Source organism: Paramisgurnus dabryanus, chromosome 14 (assembly GCF_030506205.2).
Source record: "Paramisgurnus dabryanus chromosome 14, PD_genome_1.1, whole genome shotgun sequence".
NCBI classification, from domain to species: domain Eukaryota; kingdom Metazoa; phylum Chordata; class Actinopteri; order Cypriniformes; family Cobitidae; genus Paramisgurnus; species Paramisgurnus dabryanus.
This window is the reverse complement of record NC_133350.1, coordinates 2,092,769-2,109,191: the sequence shown is the minus strand read 5'-3', so window position 1 is coordinate 2,109,191 and position 16,423 is coordinate 2,092,769. Positions and strand designations below refer to the sequence as shown.

General features: G+C 38.8%; 1 protein-coding gene across 1 annotated transcript in view; it reads left to right on the top strand.

Annotated features, from left to right (window-relative positions):
- The window catches only part of LOC135740789 (heterogeneous nuclear ribonucleoprotein L-like), a 38,631-nt gene extending 23,221 nt beyond the window's left edge, over positions 1-15,410 (top strand). The window contains exons 2-13 of the mRNA XM_073811788.1: positions 3,568-3,686; positions 5,207-5,444; positions 7,295-7,382; positions 7,490-7,584; positions 7,679-7,751; positions 7,869-7,940; positions 8,107-8,321; positions 8,479-8,600; positions 12,348-12,549; positions 12,818-12,875; positions 12,973-13,071; positions 13,213-15,410. Coding sequence (XP_073667889.1) covers positions 3,568-3,686; positions 5,207-5,444; positions 7,295-7,382; positions 7,490-7,584; positions 7,679-7,751; positions 7,869-7,940; positions 8,107-8,321; positions 8,479-8,600; positions 12,348-12,549; positions 12,818-12,875; positions 12,973-13,071; positions 13,213-13,268 — 1,437 coding nt within the window. The 3' untranslated portion in view covers positions 13,269-15,410. The remainder of the gene's footprint in view (positions 1-3,567; positions 3,687-5,206; positions 5,445-7,294; positions 7,383-7,489; positions 7,585-7,678; positions 7,752-7,868; positions 7,941-8,106; positions 8,322-8,478; positions 8,601-12,347; positions 12,550-12,817; positions 12,876-12,972; positions 13,072-13,212) is intronic.
- The last annotated feature ends 1,013 nt before the right edge of the window (positions 15,411-16,423 follow it).

Below are 16,423 nucleotides of genomic sequence, written 5' to 3'. Positions count from 1 at the left end.
ACACCGATGGCTCCTGTTGATGAGTTTGACTCCGGTTCACACCGATGGCTCCTGTTGATGAGTTTGACTCCGGTTCACACCGATGGCTCCTGATGATGAGTTTGACTCCAGTTCACACCGATGGCTCCTGTTGATGAGTTTGACTCCAGTTCACACCGATGGCTCCTGTTGATGAGTTTGACTCCAGTTCACACCGATGGCTCCTCATAATGAGTTTGACTCCGGTTCACACCGATGGCTCCTGTTGATGAGTTTGACTCCAGTTCACACCGATGGCTCCTGATGATGAGTTTGACTTCAGTTCACACCGATGGCTCCTGTTGATGAGTTTGACTCCGGTTCACACCGATGGCTCCTGTTGATGAGTTTGACTCCAGTTCACATCGATGGCTCCTGTTGATGAGTTTGACTCCAGTTCATACCGATGGCTCCTCATAATGAGTTTGACTCCGGTTCACACCGATGGCTCCTGATAATGAGTTTGACTCCGGTTCACACCGATGGCTCCTGATAATGAGTTTGACTCCGGTTCACACCGATGGCTCCTGATGATGAGTTTGACTCCGGTTCACACCGATGGCTCCTGATGATGAGTTTGACTCCGGTTCACACCGATGGCTCCTGATGATGAGTTTGACTCCGGTTCACACCGATGGCTCCTGATGATGAGTTTGACTCCGGTTCACACCGATGGCTCTTGATAATGAGTTTGACTCCGGTTCACACCGATGGCTCCTGATAATGAGTTTGACTCCGGTTCACACCGATGGCTCCTGATGATGAGTTTGACTCCGGTTCACACCGATGGCTCCTGATGATGAGTTTGACTCCGGTTCACACCGATGACTCCTGATGATGAGTTTGACTCCGGTTCACACCGATGGCTCCTGATGATGAGTTTGACTCCGGTTCACACCGATGGCTCCTGATGATGAGTTTGACTCCAGGTTCACACAGATGGCTCTTGATGATGAGTTTGACTCCGGTTCACACAGATGGCTCTTGATAATGAGTTTGACTCCGGTTCACACAGATGGCTCTTGATAATGAGTTTGACTATGGTTCACACCGATGGCTCCTGATGATGAGTTTGACTCCGGTTCACACCGATGGCTCTTGATAATGAGTTTGACTTGGGTTTACACTGAGATGAGTTGTAAGTTGGTGCTGGTTTGTGTTAAAGCACTGAATCATTGAATTACTCATCAGTCGTCTGTTATGGTGTAACTGATGTAGGAAGTGCTTTGATGTTAGATGGGGCTCATTGGGGCTTCTGTAAGGGGTCTCTTATTTCATTTCCTTTCGTTTCTAACCTTTAAATCCAGATGCAGGAAGCTGTTAAACAGGGTCACAGAGGGTTGTAGCACTGCAGTGTTGCACACGTGTGTTTCTCGACATCATTTTCCAACCGCAGATGTGTTGTGGCACTGCTAGGTAGAAAACATAAAAGAGGAATGTAAGAGAGATATAAGCAAACTATACTTGATTTCAAATGAATAACTACTTACTTAAGCCAGTAAATCACATCTTCCTATCTTATAGTGTGAAATGACAGACAGTGATATTGTTTAGTTTATGATGTTTTCAGCAGTCTTTATTATTATTATTCTGAAGGATGTGTGCATACAGTGAGGCTGAAGGTTTGAAGATCTGCTATTCTGCTGTTGTTTAAGTCGAAGCTGTTTACCGTTTGGTCTTTGTGGTCGAGAAAAACGTTCGGGAGTTTTGCAAAACAGAAAATGGAAAGCTTGTGTGATGCATGCAGAGAACAGTGCAAAATGCAGGTTGCTTGCAGCGGTCCAATGGCACGTGTGGTTTTACATGGAAAGAAGAACATGTTGTTCTGCTTCTTTCATTATATCTTTAGATGCACCAACATAGACATATTGGCAGATGTTAAAAATACAATTGAGTATTGTAAGACGTTCAGTGATCTCAGAACAGTAGATTGCTCAGAAACACCTCACTGAGACACATACTGTAGAGAGAAGGTCATCGCTGCTAGTCAAATAAATGTTTGTGTTTGACAAACTAACTGCTGCTTATTTTAAGATTAATATTTCTTAAACATTTATAGGATTTTTCTCATTTGTTGATAGGAGTCGTGAACTAACATGAACATAGATCGATTGTGAGAGAGGTTTTATATTCCGGCAGATGTTAAGTCTGATATCACAGCACACTTTTCATCATTCATGTTCATTGTTTTCTTCACATGTGAAAAATAAACCCAACTTGAACAAAGTATCTACCTGTATGTGATGATGAATACTATCAGGACTGATGGAGTGTTATAGAAACTCTGAAATCAACACTTTCATTTCTTTAAGAGAAAATAAGAAGTGAAAAAAACCAATGAAATAAATGACTGTATGAAAAGCAGAAGTTAAAACACCAGGTGATGTGAATGATTGCTGTCGTAAGAAAGAATGAAGGTGCAAAATATAACATCAGTGATGAAACAGAATTGAATGTGTGTTTACAGTAAAGTTAATTCAGTTCATCTAACAGCGTCTGACTCCTCGTCTGAAGTGCTATAGATCTGTGCGTTTCACAGCTTCAGAAATGAAGTGATGGCCGATCTGTCAGAGAAATCAATGTAGTGAAACAACAACAATCCATCTCAAGAGATCTTAGACATTTCATTTAAACGGAAATCATCTCTAAGACTGATCAGACGTACTGATGCTTTGAAACTGATGGTCACTTATACAGAAATGTGAATATAATTTGACGTTTAATGGTTTCTCTCGACTCCTCTTGTCTTTCATTTACACAGAAATGTCTCGTTTTCATTTTCTTTCTTTGTAAAACATTAAGCAACAGCAGGTGATCCACATCAATTATCAGTTGTGTAAAGGGCCGTTTACACTTTAATGATAACCATAACTTTATTAGCGTCCACATTTAACAAATACTGCATATTTCCTGTTATGAAAACTTTTGCAATTGCGTTTGCATAACTCTAAAGAGTGAGTCTAGTAGTTTGTGTAATATCTTACATTTTGGTGTAGTGAGTGTAGTAAAATAAAAAACATTATAAAGTTAATTTCACAGCAACTGCATCAGCACTGGATACCTGAGGTCATTTGATGTTATAGACCTCAACATTGAGCTTCTCCACCGTGTCATCTGTCGTTTTAAATGCGTGTGCACTTGAAGTTGAAATAGATTTGATTGGCTGTCAATAGTTTATCACTTATAAGTCGGAAAAATGGCTCAGATAGTGATTCCAACGATATTGTTCATTGTATCTCTTTCATTGTAGTTGTGGTGTGAACTCTGCCATTTTCTTTAATATAAAAAGATTTTTTTAAACTATAATTATTATAGTTATCATTATAATGTGAATGGCCTTAACACTGCCTTACACAAACACTATTGTGTTATCATTTGTTTATGTTGAAACTAACTGCGTTCTGTTTATACGGCTCTAAACGCTCAGTTTTATGATTATGTTTGATCGGTTCATGTGTTGATCTCATGTCCTGTATAATAAACTTTTTTCTCTCGATCTATCTCATGTTACAGTAAAATGATTGAGATGTTTGTATGTGTGATCTGCAGGATAAAAGCTCTGAGACACATCGCATCGCTCCGTCTCCGGTGGTTCATGTCCGTGGATTGTGTGAGTCCGTGGTGGAGGCCGATCTGGTGGAGGCCTTGGACAAATTTGGAAACATCTGGTAAATTTTCCTTTTTATTATCTTTTTATTACTGGCCTTGATCTCTATTCAACAGATCCATACATGTCTTACAGCTTGAAATAAATGCTTCTGGGCTAATGAGATTTGTTTATGTGAGATGTGACCTGAGCTCAACTCGCCCGCTTTGATTTAAGTTAACGAAGAATAAGACTGAGCACTATACCATCACTTAATATAATTTATAAACTTTAATCCAAACATCATTTTAACCTGCAAACACAGACTGAATTCAGTGGATCTATCACTCGATGAAGCCATAAAACTCAACACAAATTCTGCGTATTCAACACAACCTGTGTTTCCTCTTTAATGCTTAAATCATCCAGAAAAGAGTTTTCAGTGTAAGTAAATCTATAAACTTATCCTCCTAACAGTTAAAGGAAATAATCCTTGTCTTTGGTCTTGGTTGTGAATTGACTTAAAGAAAGAAGAGAAACATCCCCTGACAGATGCTTTAAACTCTTTCCCCCCTTCATTGAGGAGTTATCTCATCAATTAAAAGAAAACGTTTCCCTTCCAATGACAAATTTTACGGCAATCCATATTTCTGCTATTATTCCGCTTTTACCCGCCTTATAAAACACTGAAGCATCCACTGATCCAAAAACAGTAAAAACTCTGTGTACTGTATGTTTTGATCATCGCTCTGAATATGAATCCCTAACTTAGACTGTGTTATATGATAGACCATAAATGTAGATGAAGAGGAAACTGTGGTCACTTACGTAAACTACTGTGTATAAGTTATCTTTGTCTCAACTTTGACGGACTAGTTAATTGGGGCTTTTTGGATTCAAATTAGACTACTCTTCCTTTAATTAAACTGACTTGAGAATTTTAATATATAAGACAAGTCAACTGGCCAAGACCAGTGGCCGATTGCATGCACGTGGCTGTGAAGTTAAGACTGTGTCTTAAGAATGAGTCTGACTAACTAGCAATTAGTTAGGGCTAATCAGCCTTATTATATGGATTTAAATTAGACCTATCTACCTTTCTATGTAACATACTTTAAACAGTTATGATCAGTCTTGAAGAAAAAAATTCATGACTAACTTTTAAGACTAGTCTTAGACGTTTATGCAACCGGCCACTGAAGAGATGCTGTCAGCACAGAGAAGAAGAGATCTCAACATCAGCTCTTCTCTTTCAAGGATCATTTGTGTCCGAGTGTTATGATTGGCCAGAAGCTGTCAGCACGTTCTGTCAGTGTCCCTGGGTCATACTGTTTACACGTAGCATCATACTAGTAAATTACTGCTGATCTTATAACCTCTCTTACTGGTTAATTGGCAGAACTGATTTGGCATTATTTAACAAAATATTTCCTGTTCATCCATGAGCTCTTAAGATAGGGACTATAATGTGATGTTATAGTTTTGGCCAACATCGCACATTTACTGACATCATACTTCAAAATGCCTTGATCAGCTGCTGTTAGCTATGTTACAGTATTTTCTTTAAAACTCTGCATTAACCCGTGGGTTTTCTTTCTGCAGTTATGTCATGATGATGCCCTTCAAGCGTCAGGCTCTGGTGGAGTTTGAGGACATTCAGAGCGCTGACCGCTGCGTGTCGTGTGGCTCTCAGGAGGCCGTCTACATCGCCGGTCAGCAAGCGTACTTTAACTACTCCACCAGTAAACGCATCACTCGACCCACCAACGCTGACGATCCCAACAGTGGGAACAAAGTGCTGCTGCTCTCCATCCAGAATCCACTCTATCCCATCACTACGGTAACCAAGAGCTGCTGTCTCACATTACCATGGCAACCGGACCCACAGCATCACTATAGACGGTTTCAGTGGCAACAACATAAACAAATGGCTTTTGTGGACCAAACTTTACTTCCTGTAGACTTCCTTCTAGAGCAGATTATTTCTGATAACAAGCAAAATAAATAACCAGTAAATGACCTTAGTTTATATCATCGCTAAAGCGTATAAATCATTACACTGAGCTAACGTTACTGTGAAATATATTCATCTATACAAGGTTATAAACTACAGATCCTTAAATTCTTGCCTGGCTTCCAAATCTACACAGTAGTGATTCATGCTTATCGTCTCCCCTCAACATTTTTATTTTCCACAGATCATTGTACCAGAGGTCAGTTTAGTCACTAACCAGACCCATAAACAAACACAGACCTCAGGTCAGATGCGTATTCCTGGCAACTCGCATCTATAAAGTCCCTATCGCACGTACAGTCTTTACTGGTAACTTGCAGTGCACAAATCATGTGTGACCAGAGCCGTGTAATAATAATCACTGCTGCCAGTTTACCAGTAAGAGAGGTTATACAGTACGTTTACAGAGAACAAACCGAAAAGTCTACAACCGAATTACCGCATTTACAGAAAACTCTGCACAGTGTGTACATAACCGAACTGAACAACTACTAGACTAGTTAATCAAGTGTTTAAGCGTGCAGCATGGACATGACAGGTCTCTCTTCTGAAAAAATAAATGCCTAGAAGGGGAAAAAGTCTTCTGTATGCGTGGTTCAGAAAATGACAGAGGCACAAGCATTTGCTGACTAGTGTTGCCAGATCTTGCACTTAAAAAACAGCGAACAAGAAAAATTCAATAATAAACCGAAATAAATCTAGATGCTTTACCTCAAAGATCAAAATATTGGGACCGGCACCCTCACACTTTATTAACACCAAAAACTTGATCGCTTCATGAGCCAAAAGCCATAAACGGTTAAGCACCAAAACGGTGTTTACGTACAAAAAAACAAGGACCTGGCAACACTGCAAGACCGCGCGCTCCGCGCTGTGAAGCAGCCTCACAAAAGCGTAAAATACACAACACCAAGACGGAGGTTTATTGGAAAACACAATACTGTTATTATTTTGGTCAAAGCTGTGAGTGATAAGCACGTGAGACGGCAGAACGTTGCTATGGTTATCTCTGTGTCAATCATCACATTTTCGGTGAGTCTTGTTCCGTACAGACATGAAACAAACATTTAGTGAATTCACTCCCGCATTTCAATGCAGTTGTCACTCCTGAAAGTTTGCAGTGTGTACGAGACTTTCATTAAAGTTGTTTAAAACAGCTTACCGTTTATTTGCCGAATGGTCCGCATCTTTCGCACACCGTCTGAGAGCCTAATGTGTAAGCAGTACTGCTGATCAAGACTCTTCTCCAGTTCAGATTGAAGTCATGTAATACAATATTTGATGCTAAGCAACTGTGTGCATTTGCCACTGAAGTAAAAATAACAAAATTCAGAGCGTGGATAAGAAGTCATCATAACCCCTCGCTAGATAACTTCCACTTTCTCATTTTGGTACAGATGTGTGAATGATGTCTTACAAAGTCCAAACATCACTGTGTGTGAACAGCACATTTTTGTATTTACTGGTAAAGTTATTTTGATAAAGTCATGATCATTTAGAGAAACTACTGTGTGAAAGAGACTTATGAGCAGCACTCACTGACTTCTGACTCTCATGAGACTCAACAAACACATTATCTTCTGACCTCTGATCAGCAGCTCTGATGAGATTTTACACTGCTGCTGTATTTATTACCGTGTTTAACAGGTATGGTGTTGTGTTTCAAACTCTCCTAGGATGTTTTATACACGGTCTGTAATCCGATAGGAAATGTGCAGCGGATCGTCATCTTCAAGAGGAATGGGATTCAAGCTATGGTGGAATATCCTTACTGTCTGACATCTGTGTGTGTGTGTGTGTGTGCGTAATGAAAAGTGTATTATGTTTTTCCCAGCATTAGCTTTGAAGTTTTTCTTTGACTCGAGTCACATTTGAATCCATCCAGAATGCACAGAAGGCCAAGGCGGCGCTCAACGGGGCTGACATCTACGCCGGCTGCTGCACGCTGAAAATTGAATACGCTCGGGTAAATGTGCAGCGTTCACACACACACACACACGCTTACACACACACGACCGGATCTAACACACATGCAGTGGACTTCTGCTCTCTCATTCCAGCCTTCACGCTTAAACGTCATGAGAAACGACAATGACAGCTGGGATTATACCAAACCCTTCCTACTGAGACGAGGTACAGACACTCTTTCTAATCTCTCTCTTTCTGATGATGATCACTTCAGTTTACTTCTTTTTCTTCAGGTGTCACTGTCTGAATATTTGAAAAGTGAATTGTTTGTTGTGTTTATAGAGCGTGGTAAAGGCAGACAGAGACAGGCCATATTGGGCGAGCATCCGTCCTCTTACTCAGATAATGGATACGGTCAGTGCGATGTTTTCAGGTCTTTTATAAACACATCATTAGATTATTAACTCCTGTTAAATGACTGTAACCTTCAGTGGCTTATTGTTTGTATGAAACATCAACAGGAGACGCATAATAAAAAGCATCAGCACTGAGAATGAATCTGATGTGTTTGTGTCTGTAGGGTCTCACTGCCCTCTGCTGCCTCTGCCCAGTAATAATCGATTCAAACGCTCTTCTCATGACGTCCCAGAGGTTGTGTCGTATCCGCTGCCACAGAGCTCCTCCTACATGGGCCACACCTCCAGCTCGGTTGCCATGGTGAGTGGCCTCCATCCATCCAAGATGAACTGTTCACGCATCTTCAACCTCTTCTGTCTCTACGGCAACATTGAGAAGGTAAAACAGCCTGAATGTCACTGGAACAAGCGTACAGTCTATTCTGTGTACTGTAATCTTCACACACAATCGTATACTGCACAAATACTACAAGTATGCTATTGCAAATGTGTGTGTGTGTGTGTATATATATGTGTGTGTGTGTTTGTGTTGACAGGTGAAGTTTATGAAGAGCGTTCCAGGTACGGCTCTGGTAGAGATGGGTGATGAATATGCAGTTGATAGAGCGATCACACATCTTAACAGCATCAAGGTGTTCAGCAAACGACTCAATGTCTGGTGAGGACAAGTCAGTATTGAGAAGAATCAAGTTAAAGATTTTTGAAGGTTTAAAAACAAAATCACCACATCTACACCTAAAAATCACAGTAAAACATAAAACATAAAGTCAAAAACAAGATCTTTAGGAAAAATATATGTTCAACTTTTGTCTTTGTTTTATTGTTTGATTGACACTGAGACAGACAGCTTTAAGATCTACTGTAAAATAATCTTACACATCTGGGGCCGTATTCACAAAGCATTTTATCTTACCACTAAGAGTACTCCTAAATCGCACTAAAAGATTTTAGCTAGGAGTTTTCTATTAAAAGTTATTCACAACGCCTTTCAGACCTACTTTTAGTAAGGAAAAATGATAACTCCTAAACTAAGAGTGAGTCTTCGTTGCTACGGATGACGTCAATTCTCATGCACGAGCTGCCTCGCAATGACCACGGTGATTGGTTGTTAGATGACAGGGCTGTCATGCGTAACATAACACAGACGCACCAAATCATGGAATTACAACATTGAAATATGTCTGTGTCCTACACAAAATAATAATAGTAATGCCATTGAAATGCATATATTAAAGAAAAGTCGTGAATGAAATTAAATTAAATCAAGGTAGCCTAATACCCAAATGAAAACCGCCAATTGCCTAATAATAAAAAACGACATTACATTAACACTTGTTTGATTAATTGACATTCTATTAGCCTAAATAGACTACTTAAAGCAAGTAAATGTTGCCCATATTGAAGAATCCTAATGTAATAAATAAATGACGGTGGATTATGAACTCGCCAAAACGGAAAAGAAAGCCCAACTGGATAAAGGATCAGTTACTGCTGGAAAAAAGAAACGTAATAAAAGGGAAATTCGGCACTGAGATATCAAGCAAAACTAAGCGTGAGACATGCGAGACAATGATGCGCGGGTCAATGTACAAAACAACCGGCACCCGACCAACGTTTTCAACTAACCCGCCCGCAAGTCGGACCGCAAAAAATCTGCGGGAGACCTCAGGCATCCGCTCATTTCGGATCAACCCGCGCATCACTGATGGGAGAGGATTTGTTGCAGATCAATGCAGCATTCCCGCTTGTGTCGCGGACCCCGGACGACTGCGAGAGGCGGTGGTATGCATTGCATTACAATCGCAGTAGAGGGTTGAGATTGCAGTCTTTAAACAGACTAGCATGGCAACAGGTATGCCTATAATATTAAATATTTAATTTCATTATTGTTTCATGTAATTCTAAAAAACTTCCTGCTTGCCATGAATGTAATGAATTATGAAACAAATGTTATAAACAATATGCTTACATTAAAGTGTGCTTTTAAGTATGTGCAATGCTTTTGAGTTGGTGAAACTGTCCATGTTAAGGAGGATCAGCACCTAAGACATTTTAAGATCCTTTGTGAATAGGTCTTAGTGAGTTAGGAGTCCTCTCGACTTCTTTTAAGCTGTCCCAGACTTAGGTGCTACTTTTAGGGCTAAAATGCTTTGTGAATTACTCTTAGTGAAAAAAATTAGGAGTCCTAAATTTAGGAGTGACACGCCCAGTATTTTTAGGAGTTGCTCCTAAATTCGCCAGTTAGGAGCTACTTTTAGCCTTAAAATTCTTTGTGAATACGGCCCCTGGGGGCGTATTACAGAAACTTTCTATCTTAGGTCTTAACTTAAGATATGATGTGTTAAGTTAAGATTTTTTACAAATTCATATTACAGAAGCAAATCTTAAATTGATTTAGGATTCTCATCTTATTTCACCAAATCTTATCTCATTTCTAGTTAGGAAATCCCAAATCGCTTAATCATGTTCGGCTATCTACTGTCATGTCTGTTACCAAGCAACCAGCAATGCATGAGCTGCTGATACAGTAAACAAAAGAATTGTCCTTTTAATTTCAATGGGCCAGAAAAATACATTTTATTAAATTCATAGTAATCATAGTGTGTGTTTTTTGTATTAGTGTTTTAGCACATCATCTATCAGTTACCATTCAATTTAAACATTTAGCAAATGTGACTTACAAAAATTAAAAAAATAATTCTTCCTAAGTGCTAGGATACTATTGTACATTTCAACATTTGATAGAGACATGACAAGAAATAGATGCTGAGTCAAGCGTGTATTGTATTCACTATAATCCCATCAAGTGTTCACGGATAAGATAACTGTTTTTTAATAATGAGGGATGACAGAAATTGAAAGATCGCTCCACTAGTGAGAAACATTGTGATTATGTGAATGTGTGAAGGTAAAAAACATTCAAAGGGTAATCCAAAAACAAACATTGATGTTTTTCATCCTCCACTTTGTTAAAAATTTAATGTCATTCTCCCGCAGCTCTATCATAATGTGATTGTTTCAGCTGGCTCTCATTAAAGTTTTAAGTTAGGACACCTGTGAGGTTACCCTAAAGTTAAGACCGTTTTTAGGATGTTTTGTCAAGTTAGGATGCTTCTGTAATACCACTTTCCTATCTGCAGTTAAGATAAGATAATGCATTTAGGAACATCATTCTGTAATAGCTTTTGTCTTAAATGAGGTCCTAACTGAAATTACCATGGTTACCAAACAGTTAAGATAAGATTTTAAAGTTAGGACTTTTCTGTAATACGCGCCCAGATCCTCAACAGTTAACCTAACATTCACTTAAAACATAACAGATTATATCTACATGAACTCTTCTTAAAGCAGATATTTTAAATCTTGTGTAGATGTATATACTGTATGGCGGTCACACACATGTGCGTCGGTGTGCATAATTCTGTCAGTCAGTGCGAGGAAGATCCTTTACATGTCTTATCACTCTTAATAACTCTTTTAACATCAAGTCCTGCACTTTATTTTCTTATTCCTGCATGTTTTACAAATAAAACCAAAATGTCAGAAGGAGACGCATCTTTATATTAGATTAAGGACAGTGCATCTCTCAGAAAACATACAAATAAAGATCATATTAGATGTTTAATGACAATTTAAAGCATTGAGATTGCTAGACGAGGGCCTAATGTACTTATTTCTATGAAAACCTCAATTTCCACAAAAATGAAAAAAAATTTTTTGCTTCTACCTCAAAAATGAACCGAGCACATTTAGACTCAATTTACAAGCTCGGATCACATATACTGTATATATGTGCCACTACAGTTGTATATACAGTAGTGATTGTTGTTGTTGTTGTGTTTAGATTTTTTGTGAAATAACCCAGAATGAGTAGCCTGGTTAAAACCAGACCATTCGCAGTAGTAACTGAGTTATGGTCTGGCAAAGCTTCATAGACAAATCATTTCCAAAGGGGCGTCATCAACGGATGTCGCTCAAATGCCTCTGGGCGCAATTGGATAGACCTAAAACCAATCAGAGCGATGAAGGAGGTGACGTATTAGATGTGAAGGCTTCGAGTGTTGTTCTTTGCTCGGGTTTTAATAAAGTTTAAATTGCTTAAAACAGACGTGATAGCTGATTGGAACGAGTGAAGTTCCATGGCGGCATCCATCTTTGCAATATACAAAATCTGCTTCACCGTCGCTGTGCTGTCGGTTCTGATTTGGTGCCGTGATTTTGACGGATTAGAAATGGGCTTGAATGGGCTTTTTCCCAGACTTGCTGAATTTGCCAGAAGTTGTCTGGGTTTTCCTAGGCTACAGTGATGATAATTATTTGCTAAAATATCACCTGCTTGTGTTCTCTGTGTCATTTTCTTCTTGTGCTTTCACTTTATTGTTGTTATCTCTCTTTCTCTGGTCAGCGTGTCAAAGCAGCACGCTGTGATACCCAGTCAGGTCTTTGAGTTGGAGGACGGATCCAGCAGCTACAAGGACTTTGCCATGACCCGTAATAACCGCTTCACCAGCGCTGGTCAGGCCTCTAAAAACATCATTCAGCCTCCGTCCTGTGTCCTTCATTTCTATAATGTCCCGCCGTGTGTCAGCGAGGATGATCTTCAGCAGGTGCGTGCGTAACATCTCTTCAGCAGCTCTGACACCCGTAGTTTATCTCCTAGTGAGGGTTAACAACAGGTCTGTTTAGTCTTTTATGGATGAATTCTGTACAGTGACCTTCAGTGCACGTTCAGATGTGTTCACATCACATGTATCTGTAATCAGGTCTCTGGAGATTATTTATATTCGGTGATGAAGACGAATGCGTTTTAGTTGTGTCTCAACAGCTCCCTCTGCTGGTTTCTCTCCTCCATTATCACATTGATTGTTTTCACAGTTATGCACAGAGCACGACGTCCCAGGATTCATCAAATATAAAGTATTTGATGCCAAACGTAAGCCACATGTTTATATCATCTGCAGATGTTTGTGTGTTGATGTATATCATACTGGAGGCTACAGTATACTGATACTACATGTTTGTATCTGCAGCAAGTTCAAAAACCATCTCTGGTCTGCTGGAGTTTGACAGTAAAACTCACGCTGTGGAAGTTCTGACGGTACTCAATCACTATCAGATACGAATACCCAGTAAGCAAACACTTCACTTCACTTGTACATAAACATACGTGTGCCTCATGTCACGAGCTGTGTGGCCCATCACAGAGTTCTCAGATATGAAGTAAAGCATCATGACTGTGTTGAGATCAGTCTGGATTTGTTGTTTTACAGATGGTTCAAACCCATACACACTGAAGCTCTGTTTCTCCACGTCATCACATCTCTGAGACGGAGTGAAGCGTCTGCGGGCCGAGGGTCTCACATCATCACTTTGTTCTTTTTTTGCTGTTTTTGGTCGTCTTTGTTTTTTCCAGTACACGTCTAACCGGAACTGAGACTCGTCTTCTGGATATAAAACATGACGATGTCACAAAAGGCGGTGCCACCGATGCCACTGAAAAAGCAAGAAGAGCAAATGAATGATTTTGATCCGTTTATTCGTTTCTCTGGATGTCTTCGGTAACAATCTGACACGTCAAACGTGTTGGGTGGACACGGAGAGCGAGAGACTAAACGTTTATGCTGTGTCATACAGTATGTATATGTATGGCATCAGGTTTGGGTAAATGAAAGCACTTAACTAGTGAGGTGACCTGTAATTGGTCATAGGTTTTAATTTGAAATGCAGGCAGTTATAATGAAGATTTGCCCCAGATTGACTTTAATAATAATGTGAGTGTTCACACGTCGTCTGTTTTAAATGATAAACACACTTTTGTTCACACTCAGTTCAGTGATGATGGAGACAGATTCAGATTGTGCTGAAGTGAATGAACATGAATCACACTGGACAACATCATCAGACAGTACTCTATATGTTTAAACATGTGCTGCTCTTTTATATTCTTTTCATTGTTTATTTAAATAACAAATGAGATTTTTTAGCATAAAACATTGAACGGATTGTCATGTCATGAGAATCTTCTGGGATCAGTTGTTCAAAATGTTCCAGATATGGAAATCCCATGTTTTGCTATCCAGGATCAGGTGAACCATCTCACTTCTGGATTGGATCACCCTGATCCAGATAAACACTTTTTCAGATTAACAAATCTGGATTAAATGGAATCACATGTCAATGTTGACTATTAGCTATGTAAGAAACAGCAGGTAGTTTGGTCAGTGTGGGATCATACCGAGTGTTTTTTACTTGAAGAGACAATAAAACAACACAACTTTCCCTTTCTTTTAATTTCAATTTAACATTCAGTCTGTTTTTCTGGCCCTTAAAACAAATGTAGATTATACACAAACACATGAATTTTAAGTCATAAAGAGGCTAAATGTCTGGTAGTTTACATTTGTAGAAATGCAGGTTGTAAAAACTTTTGACTGTTTGTTTTCTGATGATTGTGATTTTAATGAATATACTGTACAGTGCCAATGACAGAAAACGTTTTGGATTAGTTTTGGTGAAATTAAATGTTTTAATATTTTGTTTTGCTATTGTCTGCTGTATGAGGGATTTATATGGACTTTTTTCTTTCTTAATTGACTGGAAGGTTGCCCAATGTTATACTTTGAATACGTTATCATTATAAGGATTGAACTGAACAAAATTTCAACAAACAAATGATAAATTTATAATTATTACAAAATAGAAATGTTGTATTGTAGACTAACTATAAGTTTATAAGTTTAAGTAATTTTTTTTAAAAGCTTTATTGCATTTTTGTTCCGGAAATCCACCCTTCTGCTGGGATCAAACAAATCCCAATCTTACTAAAATGTTTTGAACGCCACAAAGTGACGATTTGATCCCGATCAAAACCTTGATTGGATTTTGTGATCCAATCCAAATTCAGAATCCATTTTTTGTTTTGAACAACCCAAATTTTGATCTAATCTGATGCAAAATCCAAATGGATTACTTTTGAACAACTTGCCCCAGAAGATGTGAGCTTCAGTTGAATCAATGAAAATCTTTTGTTTAGAAAGTTAAATTGCTTTATGTTGCAAATCTATCTGGATCTGATGAGAACAGCAGAATCTTAAATATGGTAATGTTTTATTTTTAAATAATTGTCAAAAGGGTAAACGTTTTTCTGGGTTCAAAATGAAACAATGTGTGGAGATCAGGGTGAGACAAACGTCTGATTTTCATTTGATCAGATGAGGACAAATGGATTAAAAGCTGACTTGAAACAAGAAAGAAATCTCATGAAGATTGAAATGGACAATAACTGAATATTATTTCTTAGAGTTATCAATCATCATTTATTTCTGCTGTATATTTGATGTAATTGACACATCAGCACATGTGCAGTTCACTGTAAGCATGTCCTGTCATTGAAACAGTCACAATTCTACAAACATCTGTCTTACTATGAATCTTTTATTACAATAATAAACATTGAAATGATGTCATAGTTTCAGTCTGAAGATCTACATTCATCTGTGTGCAGAAGTAAACTCATCCTCCAAACCGGTTTGATTTGAGCATGAGATGAGTAAATGATAATACATGAATGACATCATAGAGAGACAGCCAATAATACTCATCATGAACACAAAAATATTCTTAACCTTTCATCAGTCACTTCATGAAATAAAGATGTAGATCATCAGAACCAGACAGCAGGCGTCTGACTTTATTTCTCCTGTCTGTCTCTTCTCTTTTAGACGATGTATGAATGAATATTTGACAGATTTTTGCCTTTAAAGATTCAGATGAGCTGAGACTCTAATGTAAATGTTGTGCTGCTGTCGGTTCACATGTGTGGACCCCTGATGTATTTTCATGTCTACACTTAAGTTTATCACTGCAGTGTCCTGGTTGAGCTGATTCTCTCTCAACAAACCTCAGAATATTTCATGAATGTTTATTTTATTGTCTCTGTTCCCCAAACACAAGACTGAGGTCAACATCATGTGACTGTTGAGATTTCACAAAACATCATAGTGGTGTCCTGACTGGTAAGCCTTTATCTGCATCAGCCGAAGAGATCTCCCGTCACTGATGACCTCATTGGTTCAGGACGCCGAGTTCTTCATCATCACACTCCTCCTCACTGACCTGCTCTACTTTATTCACTGTGCTGCTGATGTTCAGTCATGTTTTCAAATCTTTTGTCTGATCAAACTGAACATCTGAAGCTTGTCTTTACAGAAACACATCACAGAGATTGAAACTATACATTCTTACGGTGTCAATAATGACTTTTATCAGAGAATCAGCTGCGGTGTTTCCTCATACTGAACATATTTGAGTCTATAAGTTAGTTATACCGCACGAACACACACAATTACAGTTTGTGTGATATTTAATCATAATAAACTGCAGTTAATGTTTCACAATCACGTCTGTCTGCGTTTACCGAGACTCAAAGACTATTGATGGTGTTGTGTGTCAAACACAAGAACGCGCATTATTGAGGGAAGT